The 14709-nt window shown below is 40.7% G+C and overlaps 1 protein-coding gene across 2 annotated transcripts in view; it reads left to right on the top strand.

Annotated features, from left to right (window-relative positions):
* ank2b (ankyrin 2b, neuronal) overlaps positions 1 to 14709 on the top strand; it is a 116876-nt gene that overhangs the window by 84613 nt on the left and 17554 nt on the right. The window contains exons 30-44 of one of the 2 annotated variants that reach the window (XM_029526828.1): positions 273 to 371; positions 1763 to 1917; positions 2008 to 2219; positions 2806 to 3010; positions 3117 to 3213; positions 3329 to 3557; positions 3948 to 4073; positions 4209 to 4331; positions 5011 to 5037; positions 5234 to 5255; positions 10575 to 12587; positions 13123 to 13200; positions 13349 to 13480; positions 13575 to 13724; positions 14457 to 14691. In XM_029526828.1, the coding sequence (XP_029382688.1) occupies positions 273 to 371; positions 1763 to 1917; positions 2008 to 2219; positions 2806 to 3010; positions 3117 to 3213; positions 3329 to 3557; positions 3948 to 4073; positions 4209 to 4331; positions 5011 to 5037; positions 5234 to 5255; positions 10575 to 12587; positions 13123 to 13200; positions 13349 to 13480; positions 13575 to 13724; positions 14457 to 14691 (3903 nt within the window). The remainder of the gene's footprint in view (positions 1 to 272; positions 372 to 1762; positions 1918 to 2007; positions 2220 to 2805; positions 3011 to 3116; positions 3214 to 3328; positions 3558 to 3947; positions 4074 to 4208; positions 4332 to 5010; positions 5038 to 5233; positions 5256 to 10574; positions 12588 to 13122; positions 13201 to 13348; positions 13481 to 13574; positions 13725 to 14456; positions 14692 to 14709) is intronic. The other variant, XM_029526829.1, reaches the window with a different exon arrangement.

Below are 14709 nucleotides of genomic sequence, written 5' to 3'. Positions count from 1 at the left end.
CAACAGTAATAATGTCCTTTCTGGCTTTCAAAAACATGAATAGAAGCATGAGAGATGTGTTCAAAATAGAATTTAATTCAAGGACATTCTGAAATATATATGTCACTGAATAAAAATGATGAATGAACTCAAGAAACATTAAATCATTGTACACGTTTGGTCTCTACAGACATACAACATTTGTTTTTGTCTTTGTTTTTGCCCCCAACCAAAACACTGTCTGTGCTTTTTCTCTCTCACTGCTGCATATGGACACTTGGTTGATCACACAGTAAACTCCACCTCCCGAGTGCCCCTCCACCTCTAAATGAGGGAGAGAGTCTGGTTAGCAGAATCCTCCAACTTGGCCCACCTGGGACCAAATTCCTTGGGTAGGGTGGAGAGAAACCAACAGTTTTGCATATGAAACAATTCATGGATGCCGGTGTCAGTGTTTCCCCTTTTACACCCTGCCATCTGATGTGATCGTGTCCACACATTGTTGTGTTGTCATGCTCATGCAATGGTCTTGCTTCCCATTTCATCTGGGGCCTATTACCCTCTAGAAATTGCATTTGTTCTTCATTTTTTAGAGTGTTTCCTGCTTAGCCTTTTTCATTTCTGTGTGTAAGTTTTCATGCTTCCATTTTCCTTTATCATTTCCTTTATTTTCAGTTTTTTTTGTGATATTTAAATGGTTGTGTGGCCTGCAGGTTTTTAGGGAGCTTGGTTACAAGTCAACCTAAAGGTGTACTTCATTGGTTGTCTCTGTGTTTTAACCCCTACTGTAAATCAATGTGGCTAAAAGCATGCTTCCCAAAAATGTTACCTGGACTATGTAAGTCACAAATGCAATTTAATGTTTATAAATTTGGGCAGTTTTCTTTCAATTATTTCAGATTGTAGCTGGAAAACACAAATTTAAAAGCTAATTACAATCCAAAAATATGTTAAGTTTTCTTATCTGCACTTTTTTTCACCAAATAAGATCATGCACTGTCCAGCCAAAGAACCATCTAAATATCACATGAAGAGATCAGCCTTTCTGTTTTTGTCCCAAGCTGGATTGTACTGTAGCATGCTTCTTTTAGGTATTTGTTGTAGCTATAGTTATCTTGTTATGATTATGCATTGCGGGTAAGTACTTTAAAACTTTATGCAGTAAAGACAATCTACAAAAACTTTTCTTATGTGGGCTAACTCACTCCAGCTAGACTGAGACATAAAAACACTAAGACGCTAATTGTGCTGCCGATACCTCCTATGAACTTTTAAAAATTTATCTTTAATGATAAATTATTTCAAATGACGTGAATAATAAAGGTAAGCAATTCAGTAAACAAACTTTGAAAATTGCCTGGATGTTGAAAATGTATACAAAAGAGGCTGTACGCTGCAAAGTTATCCATATCAACAATTAATTTTTAGCCCAACCAAGTTTTAATGAACTGCAACTCTATTTTAATAGCAGCTGCAATCAAAGTAACTTCATTCAGTTTATTTATTTATTTTTTGATAATTTTTACATTGGTTTAGACACTGAGACAAGGTTACACTCTGATGATTACGCTGAGATGATGAAATAGAGACATTTCCAGGGTTTTGGGAAATCAACATTCATAGAGCTAAAAGAATCCTAATTTAGTACTGACAGGGGTAGAAACAAAGATGAATTAAAATGTTGATGCTGATTATTGGTCCCAGTACTGCAGTCCACTTGATCAAGTTTGAATATCTTTCATCTCTTTCACTGGCTCATGCTACCTGCCCTCTAATCCCCCAGTCCTGTCATTGTGGAGATTCCCCACTTTGCTGCCCTGCGAGGGAAAGAGCGGGAGCTGGTGATACTAAGGAGTGAGACAGGGGAAAACTGGAAGGAACATCACTGTGAACACACCCAGGAGGAGCTCAACCAGATACTCAATGGGATGGATGAGGGTCAGTATCTGATGGTGTCAAATTAGATGGCATCATGAGGGGGATAGTGAACTTGTTTGTCTCTAACAGCCATTCTCTTCCTTCCTCCAGAGTTGGACACACTGGAGGAGCTGGAGAGGAAGCGCATTTGCCGCATAATCACCAGAGATTTTCCACAGTACTTTGCAGTGGTGTCACGCATCAAGCAGGACAGTAATCTGATTGGTCCTGAGGGTGGTATCCTGAGCAGCACTGTTGTGCCACAGGTCCAGGCAGTTTTTCCTGAGGGGGCCCTTACCAAAAGGATCAGGGTTGGATTGCAGGTAATTGAGTTACCTTTTTGTTTTATTTTTCTCATCATACTGGTCAATCTCTGCTTATTGTGAGAATTTTGGGGGTTATTCTGGGAAGTTAGGACTTGGGAGTTTAAGTCAATAACATTTGATAAGCTAATTTGCTATATGCCAAAGTTTGATTAACGACTATACCAGACGAATAATGAGCGGCTCTTTTCAATAGTACCTGTACAGGATAATCATCATTAGTATTCCTCTGGATAACATCTCATGGCAGTCCTATCAGTGATTTTTAAGATATTTCAGATGTAATAAAAGCAGTGGACAAACAATCCAAAAGGGAAAGCCACAAAATGCAAAAAATGTAAAATCCACTGCTTAGTGTGAATAAAAATGACTTTGCTTTTTTGGGTGGATAGTTAGCAGTTACCTCTTTATCAGTTTTCACCTTTATTATTGTAGACGAAACATAACCCTAACCCTAACCCTAAGCCAATGCTGAAGAGGTTTAAACCTCAGTTCTACCAATAACAATTAGGAGTTATTAGGAGATAAAAAGAAGTTAGATTGTATTGAAGGTTATGGGAAAAATTGTCCTACTCTACTCTTTCAGGCACAGCCAGTGAATATCGATGTCGTGAGGAAGAGCCTAGGGAACAAGGCCACTTTCAGCCCCATTGTGACTTTGGAGCCCCGGAGAAGGAAGTTCCATAAACCCATCACCATGACCATTCCTGTACCAAAAAGCAACTCTGACTCCATCCTAAATGGTTTTGGAGGAGACACACCCACCTTACGACTGCTCTGTAGTATCACAGGTTAGAGAAAGCACTTTAATCAAGGGGAAAGACCAACTAAAAGCAAAGTCAAAGACAAACACACACCTTAATATTTCAACCTGTTTTCATTTATTTCACCATGAAGGTGGAACAACACCAGCCCAGTGGGAGGATATAACGGGAACCACTCCGTTAACATTTATTAATGATTGTGTTTCCTTCACCACCAATGTGTCTGCCAGGTAACAGAAATGATTTACTGAGGTGGATTTTATTTTCCTTTATATACTTTTTGCTGTGTGTCTCAGATGTCAGTCTCATCTCACAGGTTCTTTCAATTACCCTTTTGACTTTAAGGTTCTGGCTCATAGACTGTCGGCAAGTCCAGGAATCTGTCAACTTTTCCACTCAGGTGTACCGGGAGATTATCTGCGTCCCATACATGGCCAAGTTTGTTATCTTTGCAAAGACCCATGACCCCATTGAAGCTCGTCTCCGGTGCTTTTGCATGACTGATGACAAGATTGATAAAACCCTGGAGCAGCAGGAGAACTTCACAGAGGTGGCCCGCAGCCGAGACATAGAGGTGAGAAAGGAGAGTGGAGGAGGAATGTCTCTCCCATTACAGCTAATACCCATATTTATTGCATTGAAAGAAATAATGATGAAAACACAACAGTTTGGAGTTGAAATGACTGTTGTATCTTATCTTTAGTTTAAAGCCTCTCAATTCTTTTCACTTTTTGTCTTAACCTTGAATACAGTGAATTGAATTTATGTAGATGTTATCATATAGAACCATAACTGATAGGACTTAGAGACTGAGACTGATCATCCTAGATTTCCTATAAACTGCATCCAATCCTGCAGAAAACTGAAAGACAGAAAAAAGTTTAGAATTAAAAAAAAAAAAGGAATGCCAGCAAAGTTCTTTGTTGCTTCTATGTTGTTGTTCCCCCACTGTTATTTTCCTCAGGTCCTGGAAGGAAAACCTATCTATGCAGACTGCTTTGGAAACCTTGTTCCCCTAACTAAAAGTGGCCAGCATCATCTCTTCAGCTTCTTTGCCTTCAAGGAGAACAGACTAGCACTTTTCATCAAAGTTAGTACCTTGGTTTATTCTTCAATTTAAAACATAAGCTGTGTAAATGCAGGTTATTCCGCCTTTTATATGTTGTTTATAACTGAGATTTTCTGATAATCAGCTGACTGATGCTGAACTACTTGGATGTTACAGATTAGAGACAACACTCAGGAGCCGTGTGGCCGCCTGTCCTTTATGAAAGAACCCAGGAACTACAGGTCACTCACCCAAAATGCCATATGCAACCTCAATATCACCCTCCCGTCATACTGCAAGGTGAGGAATACCACACTGTAGTCTGGCTCAACAGGAGCCTTTCTGTGGTCTGTCTTGTTAGTTATTGTCAGTAAAACTAGTTTAGTAGTTGCTCTGGTTGCTTGTAAATTGTACTGTACTTTAATCTTGAGCCAGTGTGGCCTGTTCCTCTGTAATTTACACTAATCTGCCACTCCGTGCTCACTACATTATTACAAAGAGTAACCCATTTTTTGTTATTCGATATCACTGAATGTAAATTCTCAATTCTTATATCATTTTTTTACATCCCTAGTTGCAAATAGTGCTAATGCTATGAGAAGTCAGCATCATTGCTTTTTAGTTTGGTGATTTCTTGAGTGTGAAATGTACATGTGAACAGGTGTGCACGTGAACCAACGTCACAACTGTGCTTAGCAACATTATTAGCTGGAGGACTTTAATGAGACCAGAGAAAAACATAAAATAAAATAAAATAAAATTCTTCATGCCAAAATGTTAAGACACAAAATCAATCCAGTTTGATAACAGTTTAGGATCTTTATATTCAGTACTCTGGCTTTCCCTGTAATCACACTGACCTGTTTATGTCTATGTTGCCATGTTAACCATACATTGGCGTTGCCTTTTTTCTAGCCTTTAATGTTGTTGTTTCTATCTGTACATCTTTCTGCTTCTCGCTGCTTTTTGCTTTCAAAAGGAGTCTGATTCAGACCAAGAGGAAGAGGTAAAAGCAGCAATCGCATCCCTCTCCCTCTTCTACTAACTAGCTCATTTTTGCTGTTGTGTTGCATGTGTCCTGTGTGTGCTTTTCCCAAGAGTAGCAGTTGTACAGCCATAGTATATTTGAAATAATTTGAAACATAAAGCTGGTAGCTGGTAAGAGACTAACTTTGATCCATGTCCCATGTTTTTTTTTACAGACAGGCAGGACGCTGGAGAAATGTAAGAATATTCTTCCAATCTAATTTTTGTTAGAACTTCTAACTAAATAATTACTGGGGATGGCTGGTGATGATATTGGGTGGATGAGCTAACAAATGCCTTATTTTCATTAATAGACCAGTAACATCACATCAGAGATAAGCAGAATAAGCAGTGCAGCAAAGCGTGCTGTCCATCCTTCATTTGACACCAAATTATTGAAAGTATACCTTTTGGCACTTGTGTGTAGTTTTGTTTGTTTGACCATTGTTTAGATGGTGTGTCCTCAGCCTCTGCACTTCCATTTTTTCCTTTTCAAAACCATGGAGGAGGAAGTAAAAAATGCACTTTGTTCATGCTAATAGCCAACATCATCATGGTCACGCTCCCTCTTCACTCAGGAGGTTAAGAAGCAGCTGACTGTGCGGACTGTGTAAGCTTACTGGACTGAAGTCAGTCTATAGGTTCAATACATTTGGCAAGTGATCTGCTAATTAAAAGGTTGTCCCACCACATTTACACTCAGATACAGTAACAGTGAATGGAGTTGATGTCACTGTGTCTGGACTGTAAAGAATAACCTTTTTCAAAGATATCCTGTGTTTTTCTTTTTGAATGTCTGATGATCTAGTTTCCACAAAAATAGCTCATATATACCAGCCATCCCTCACAGTTACTATTGAAAATAGTAATAATTAATTAATTAATTAACTAATTAAACAAACTAATTAACAAACTAACTCAGCAGTGATCTTAATGTGTGGGTGATACATGCTAAACTAATATGGCTGAACAGAGGAATAGCCAGACTGGTCCACTTAAACTTTCATCTGTACCATTAGCTTAACTGTAGCCCATATACATCAACTCAAAGCCCTTTAAGCGTCATGTATTTTTGTCTTGTCTGATAAACCAAATCGCCTTGCCTACAACTACCTATATCAATGTTGTTTCTCCTGACGATTTTAACTTCACTTCTTACTTTTTTTCTGATCTCACACGTGCCTTAATCTCCTCAATTTCACCCATTCACAATTTGAGATTGGACACGTTTTACATACATTTTCATGTGTGTGTTTGACTCATTCATAGTGTGGTGACGTTTCTATGACGTGTTAAAGCCATGTGTCAGAACACCACTTTCATCATGACAGTTGTGCTTGCCCTTTGGTGGCTCAGAACAAATGCGCTTGTATTGAGATGAATGAACTGATGCAATGGTGCAGTGCTACAGCTTGTGGGGGGCAGTGCTCAAATATTGACCTTCTTACACCAGGGTCAGATAACAAACCAAAACCCTTTTGTACTTTCATACACATTTCTATCAGTATATATGAAAATACAACTTGTGATGGCATTAAGGCAGACACAGTATCGGTAAAATCAAGGAAACGTTAGTACCAATTTTATATTTTTTATGGGATTTATAAATACTACTCCCACACACAGTAGCCATCAAATTAAAGAGATGCAAAGAGCTAATGTGAGCAGACCTGGACTCAGCTGCCGACCTGCTGTGCTTACAACATCAGTCGCCAAAATTCACATGGGCATGTGTGACTGAGGTTGCACATGCCCATGTGGGCTTACACTCAGTTCCTGAAACTGGGTATGAGCATAATCGCTCGCACCCACTTTCAGAAAAGTAGAGACAAGAGAAAACTAGTCTATTCTTTGCCTTATTAATGTTGCAACTGAGAAAATCATATAATGATTTAAATTCTGTGTATTCCGAGAAGAAATTATATGTATAAGATTCATGTCAAATACATGTTATAGATACTAGCAAACATCTTACATCTTAACAAACTGCTCTTGATTCTGAGCATCTCTTATCCACGTTAAATGGATTTAATTACTGTTTTAAACTTTTCACTGACTCCATTCACTCCCCACTAGGACCATCCCATCAGCACGCCCTCTTTGCTTTGCATGAAAATAACTTGCCTTAGATACATGTGTATGCGTGTGCTTGTCTGTCTGTTAGATAACATGTAATGGATTTTTAACGAAAGTTCACTTGTTCGTTTTTGGTGTGCTTTGATTTTGGATTGTCCTCTCACAAACTCATCAATTTATTTATTTTATTGTATTAATTGATTGATTGATTTTTTAAATGTGTTTTTGCATTGTATTTCATTTATTTCAAGTGTTAAGTCACAAGGCGGACTAGAGAGCAAAGATATTTAAAAAAAAAACTTTCCATACCTGCCCGATTTTGCTCTCTTGTATGCCTGGTATCATCTTTCATCTTGAGTTTCAGTGAAAGGAAATTATCTGCTTTATTTTGTAGTGAAAATAATGGCAAATTACAGTACGATATTTCAGTTATCACTGGCTTTCTTTGATAGACCAGCATCCTGAGTTCTTTTCAACCCATCTTCACCTTTCATCACATTGACCTTTGTGAAACATCCAAGCAGTCATGAGTTCTTTTGATGTTGCGTTGTTTTCTTTGTTGTCTTTTCTTCCATTGTATGTTTTTCTTTGTCCTCTGGCTTCACTCTATTTGTTATATTGTTTGGTCTTGTGAGTGTGGATGTGGTGAGTGTATAAGCAAGTTATTTTCAGCTCAAATCCTCTGCCATCAATATAATTTTGCCCTCAGAGCCCTATTCCTCTGATAACCTGATGTAGAGCCCATTGTGAATTTTTTGTTCTATGATCCCCTGCACTATGCTCCAATCTTGTCCTGACCACATTCTCTGTGTCTGTCTCCTTTCATTTAAATTTTGATTTTCTTTGCTCCTTACTTGTTCTTCTTCCATATGGAAGATGAAGAGATGGATACATCAGTCCTGAAATCAGAGTTGATGCGAGAACCAGACCTTCTATCCGACGTGTCAGAGATGAAACAAGATTTGATCAAAATGACTGCCATCTTGACTGCAGATTCCACAGAGAAATCTCCTTCTTTAGGAGGGTGTGGTTTAGAGAAAGGGACTGAGGACATTTCTGGAGAACCATTAGAAATAATGGAGAAGGACTTAGAAAAAGTCAAAGAGGACCTAGAGAAAGTCAGTGAGATACTGAGGAGTGGAACATATGAGGGCGAGGAGGCAGCAAAAGCAGCTAGAATGTCAGAAGAATGGGTTCTCCTCTCAGATAGTGAGATTGAAGAAGCCAAAAAAATGGCAGCTTTAGCAATTCAAGAGCCTGTCTTACGTGAAAGTAGAGCTAACAGAGGGGCTCCAAGACCTAAAGCCATAAAGGACAGTGGTGACCTCAAAGAATACCTCCTGGATTCACCACTTACCTCCAAAGTAAAAGTTAAAAAAGATCCAGTCAACCAAGAAAGATTCACTGACGTGTTACGCAAAAGTACAAAACTAACCACTCCAACCAAAGTGCAAGACAAAACCTCTGCTGGTGATGTTAAAAAGCCAGTCAGAAGGAAGGGGAAAGACCAGGCACAGGCTGACGAGTCAAGAGAGGCAGGGGATCTTCTGAGTGTGCCTACAGCCCCTATCCCAGCATCACCTGTATCCCCAGTGGTTGAAGAAACTCCCATTGGGTCAATAAAGGAGAAAGTTAAAGCTTTACAACAGAAAGTAGAAGCAGAACAAAAGAGCAAAAAGCTAGGTGGAGGCAAGTCGTCACAATTGCCTGTTATGAGCAAACCTCCCAAAGCCAAAGAAAGCCCTAAATTAAAACAGGGTCCACCTAAATCACCTAAAGCTGAATCTGAAAAACTTGAGGAGACTATGTCAGTTAAAGAGCTGATGCAAGCTTTTCAAACGGGGCAGGACCCCTCAAAGAGAAAGTCTGGGCTGTTTGAGCTCAAAACGTCTGCCACATCAAGACTGGAGAAAACCACAAAATCGGAAACCATGCAGTCAAAATCCATGACAAAAGCAATAACCTCACGTGTTTCTCAAGAGCAAGAAATGTCTTTGGATTCAAAACCTCACAAAAAAGATACTAGTCATCAAGAAAGACAGAAAGAAACCAAAGCAGTTGCTGCTGCTCATTCTCCGCTGACAGAAACCGTAGACTTTGGAAATGGTGGACTTGATGACAGCTCTGACAGCTTAAAACATGAGGGTGTGGCAGAGTCACTAAGTGCTAGTTCTGGAGATGGAACACCTCATCTTAGCTCTGAGGACAGCTTCAAGCATGAGGGGTTAGCCACTCCAGGCACAAGTCCTGAAAGTCTGTGTCTTTCTTCCAAAACTGGACAGCAGGCATCCACAATTTCGGCACCGGCTGCCTCAGCGGCCGAAACAGAAATTAAAGAAACAGAGAACTCTGGAGACTCTGGTGTAGTGGCTACTGATGACCAAGTATCTACAGAATTGACCCTACCATTCTCCTCCAGCGAGGCTGCAGATGACCACACCACAAGTGAGTCTATAACGGTTAAGAGGAATGAGTCAAAGCTGTCCAAACCCCAAAAGCTTACAAAGAGAGTTTCAGAGACTGTAGAAACATTTCTTAGTGATGACGAGAGCCCTGATTGTCAGCTAGCATTCTCTTTAGTTGGTTCTCCAGCCTCTAGATCCTTTTCTCAGCCTCATGAAAGCTTAGAACTGCATTTAAAGCAAGACTCGGAGGCTCTGAGTCCATTAGCTGATGACTCTTTGACAATAAGCCACAGAGACTCTCTAGAGGGTAGTCCTCTCATGGAAGAAAACTCCTCCCATAAGTCCCCAGACTCTATTGAACCTAGTCCAACCAAGGAATCACCCCCCCATGACTCCTTAGAGAGCAGCCCTGTAGAGCAAAAGAGCCACCCTTTTTTCCCGTCCACATCAGGTCCACCTAGTAAACCATCTAGCCATCCAGAGCTCGCCAAAACTACTGAATTCCCTCATGATGCCTTGCGTGGTAGGCTGCTTCGAGACCATGAAGCTAGTGCTGATGATGACAGTTGTGAGCAGACATCTCAGATGACAAGTTCTGGTAAGAGTCCCCTCTCCCCTGATACTCCCAGTTCTGAAGAGGTAAGTTACGAGGTAAACCCCAGATCCCCTGATCATTCATTTCTTTCTGTTCCACACAAACCGGCTGTCATCCCTGAAGACCCCGAAGAAGAGGATACATCAGACAGCTATGGAACTAAGACAAAAGTCACTCCAGAGGAGGAAATGTTTAAGATGGCAGCCAAAATAAAAACATTTGATGAAATGGAACAAGAAGCGAAGAGCAAAAAGAAAACTAAAAAAGATTTCATTCCTTCAGCAGATGCCAAAGTAGGGAATGACAGCTATCAAATGTTAGAGCCCACAAGTGAGGAGGTTGGACAAAGTGAATATGGGCTCAGTAGACCCACAAAGGATTCAAAGTTACATATTTTTGTTGATCCCCATATTAAAGTACAACCTCCCTCTCCTTTTTCAGCAGGTTTGCATGACGGATCCCACAACAAAGAGGTCAAGAGCACAACACCCACTGTTACTTCAGAGGGACCTCACTCTGTCTCAGACCAGCATCATACAAAATCAGAACTGGAAACTGCACAGGAACAAGGAATTTCACCAGCCGTAGAAGCTGACAAAGACAGTTATGCCAAAAAGACGGCTGTTACATCAGACACTGAAAATAGAACTGACGAGCAAAAGGAGGAGAGCTTAATGAAGTCAAGGGAAAACAAAGGAGATGATGCAAATAGTCAAGAGCTAGGTGGTAAGCCACACATTGTTACACCAAAAGAAGGTAGCAATGTTACAGATGAAGTGAAAGGAGATCACACAGGGCATACAACAGAACCAGAGGCTGGCCTTGGGGCTACAGTGGCAACAGATCAAACAAAGAACAGGTTCAAACCGGAGGTCCGTATGTACGATGACACAGAGGAGGATGATGAGGGATTGGAACCTCCCAGAACAGAGTCAAAAGGTGTCACTGCAAAAGTAGACACTGACTCATGGTCTGCCATGCGAGAAGATGATGCCACCTTTGCAGCTCGTGTCAGAGAGGAGGAACAGAAGATTCTGAATCTGGCGGTGGACCGTCAGTCTCTCCAAGCAACTCCTGACACAACACCTGGTAGAACACCAACAGAGGAGAGTACTCCAACCAGTGAGCCCAACCCTTTTCTGTTCCAAGAAGGAAAACTTTTTGAGATGACCCGAAGTGGGGCCATTGACATGACTAAGAGGAGATATGAGGAAGAGGGGGGCTTTGCCTTTTTCCAGATAGGTGAGCAGCCGTTAGAGGAGCCTCTGTTAGAAAAGACCAGACAAGCAGATTGGGGATCAGCAGCAGAACCTGAAGTTGGCCTCAATTTAACACTAGAAGTTAAGGCTGAGGAAGATGAAAAATCAAAGGAAACAACTGATTGTCAGAAACAGCCCGTACCTGAAGGTGATCAGTTGCCCTGTAAGGCTGATGCATCCAAATCAAAAATTCCAAAAATGGGCATTTCAGCTTCAGCCAAACCTGCAAAGAAGGATCAGGCATGCCCTGAAAGTCCAGAGATAAAAAAAAAAAAAAATGTTGATGAAGGATCCTTAGATTTAGAAACAAGTTGCCCTGACGAAATGATTACAAATGTGCAGACAGCCGAAACTACAGTCACTAGATCGGTTTACTCTGAGCAGGGGCAGGAGTCCTCTGATTCCTCTCCAGAAGAGCCGCAGTCAGTGATTGAGCCTCCCAAACCCACAGGGAAGTCTAAAAGTTCTTCCAGCATCAAAAAGACCCCAGTCAAAATACAAATGAAATCTGGTGGTAAATCTACAAGTCACTCTCCATCTCATGCAACACCTTCTTCTTCCTTCGCATATGAATCTAAATCTAAAATTCCTGTCAAGGCCAGCACTGTCAAGCCTGATTCTTCTGTCAAACGTGTTGAAACTACTCAGGACAAAAAACTTAAAGTCCCTGTAAAAAAGGTTGCAAGGAGAAAATCTGAGACAGATGCAGGTCCTTCTGTGGAAGTCAAAACCAAGATACCATCTTCCAAAGCAAAGAGCTTCTGTGAGGGGGAGTCTTCTAGGCCATCTTCTAAAAAAGAACAGGGTCATCCCTTGAGTGCTGGGTCAGCAAAAACTAAAGGCTTCCAATCCAGATTGCCAATCCGGGACAAAAGTGGTCAGTCGTCTCTTTCACCTGCACCCACTAAAGAGAAAAGTGGGCCACGCAAAAAGTCCATTGAGTTCTTTGAAGAGATAAGTGATGAAGCAGCAAAACTTGTGGCAAAGTTGGCAGAGGCAGAGAAAGAACAAGAGGCTGCAGCTGCCAATTCAGATGATGAGAGCAGTCTCATTGATCCATCAGTCATAGAAAGAGAAACTTTTCCTGAGATGCAGTTCCCTCCCTCAGGAGACTTCTTTCCCATTAGACCACTATGGGACGACCCTGTTGAGACACAGATGCAGCGAATCCCAGATGATAAAGTCCAAAGTCAAGGTATCCCCCCAGTTTAAGGGGCTATTCTCTATCTCTTCTGCCTCTTTAGTACAGTAGCTGTAAAGGTGCTGCCTCTCTGTCTCTTGTAGCAAGTCCCATTACAGCTGAAGAATCCATGTTGCTGTGTTGCTTGATCTGTGTTTGTGTTTGTGTTTGTGATTATGTCTCTCTTTCCTTGTATGTGTGCAGAAAATCTCAAGATTGACTTAAAGGCTTTATGAAGCTTGCTCAAAAAACTTGGCGACTAAAACCATTAAACATCAAAGTGTAAATAATTATAACCACAATCACATGTGCTATATTGTTCATTTTAAGAGCGAATTTTATTTTTCATAGTGTCACTTCAAGATCGATCACAACTATTCTTTACATGACTATTATTCATTAAGTTACAACTGATTTATTTGATAAAGGAACTATCCACAAAGTCAGTAGTACAAAAACAAGAAAGCCAGTGAGAGGTTTTTCGTTGTGAATGTTGATTTAGTATACCTTGCGGCTCTGACCGCTTATGGATGTTTGGTGGTATTTGCAGTAGACCCACAGGATGAAGAAGAAAGAAAAGAGCAACGGTTGGCCATTATAGCTGACCACCTGGGCTTCAGCTGGATGGGTGAGACACCTCAATGACATTGATCAGACTGCCAGTATCACATTGTTTTACTATTCCATTTTTGGAGGTTCTGAAAAAACATAATTTTAGATATTTGAAATGATCTGTACAATGTCATGATAATTACTGTTTCTTCTTTTCAACACAGAATTGGCACGAGAACTGGACTTCAGTGAGGAGAGAATCAACCTGATAAGCACAGAAAACCCTAACTCACTGCAAGACCAAAGCCATGCCCTTCTGAAACTCTGGGCAGAGGGGGAGGGAAAGCGAGCCACAGGTTAGAGATGAATTATCTGCAGTTGTCGCTTTTGAAACTAGTAGAATATACTGTTTGAGGAGGAGCTTTTATGTTTTTTTTCCTGTTTCAACAGAAATGTCGCTGATCAAAACACTGACAAAAATCAACCGAATGGACATTGTTCACCTCATTGAAACCAAGATAATCAAATCCACTCAGGAGGAGACTTCATCACACACTTATGCAGAAATTGAGCGAACCATTGCACTGGATCACAGTGAAGGTGCACAAGACCATGTTAACTTTCAGTAAAGGGATGATTTGGTTGTTATGTCTATGTGTAATGTTTTAAGTCAGAGGGTCCCAGGCCTGGGGCCTTTCTGTGTGGAGTGTGAATGTTCTCCTCATGCTTGCGTGGGTTTCCTCCCACCATCCAAAGAAATAATGTTTAGGTTAATTGGTGACCCTAAATTGTCTGTAGGTCTGAGTGTGAGTGTGAGTGGTTGTCTGTCTCTGTATGTTGGATCTGTGATGGACTTGCGACATGTCCATGGTGACTCTGCCCTCAACTAATACGAGCTGGGGTTGGCTCCAGCACCCCCCGATACCCGGACACATATAAGCGGTAGAAAATTAATAAATGAACCCAGTTGAAAATCATGAAAATATTGGCAGCTGACATCTGACTCTGTAGCACCAGAGTGAGATCAGATAATGCATTTTTAATCATTAGCGTGAAGGAAAATATCCTTTTTTTTATGTTTCACAATGGACAAATCACCTCTGTATCTAGACTCTTTCCTTTAAACTCTTCCTGTGACAAAACAGATATCTATTTGGATATTTTGCCAAAGATATTATCTTTTAGTACACAATCTGACTGAAATAGCAAAGTAGACATTGTTGTTTACCAGTAACAACATAAATATTTCTATAATTGATTTATCAAAGTGAAAGTATTGAGAGAAGGTTGATTTGTAGTATTAATAATTCATATTTTTTTTTATTGTGCCAGGTTTCTCTGCCCTACATGAAGACATTGATAGTCCTAGGCCAGGTCGGCGCACAGAGCCCACATGTAAGAGTCCAGGTTCAGGTCAAGAGGTCCCTATGGTGTCAGCAGAGGACCTGTCCTCCAGTTTGTCATCACTTCACAACACAACAGGCCGAGGGGAGACAGAGCCCACAGCAACGGGTCTTCTAAGAATTGCCCAGAAAGATAAACTACAAAAAGAGTTGGAAACAACATAGTAAGTTGTTCACATTGC

Source organism: Echeneis naucrates, chromosome 18, assembly GCF_900963305.1.
Source record: "Echeneis naucrates chromosome 18, fEcheNa1.1, whole genome shotgun sequence".
Taxonomy (NCBI): Eukaryota; Metazoa; Chordata; class Actinopteri; order Carangiformes; family Echeneidae; genus Echeneis; species Echeneis naucrates.
Note: the sequence above shows the minus strand (reverse complement) of the source record. Positions and strands in the feature narration are given on the sequence as shown.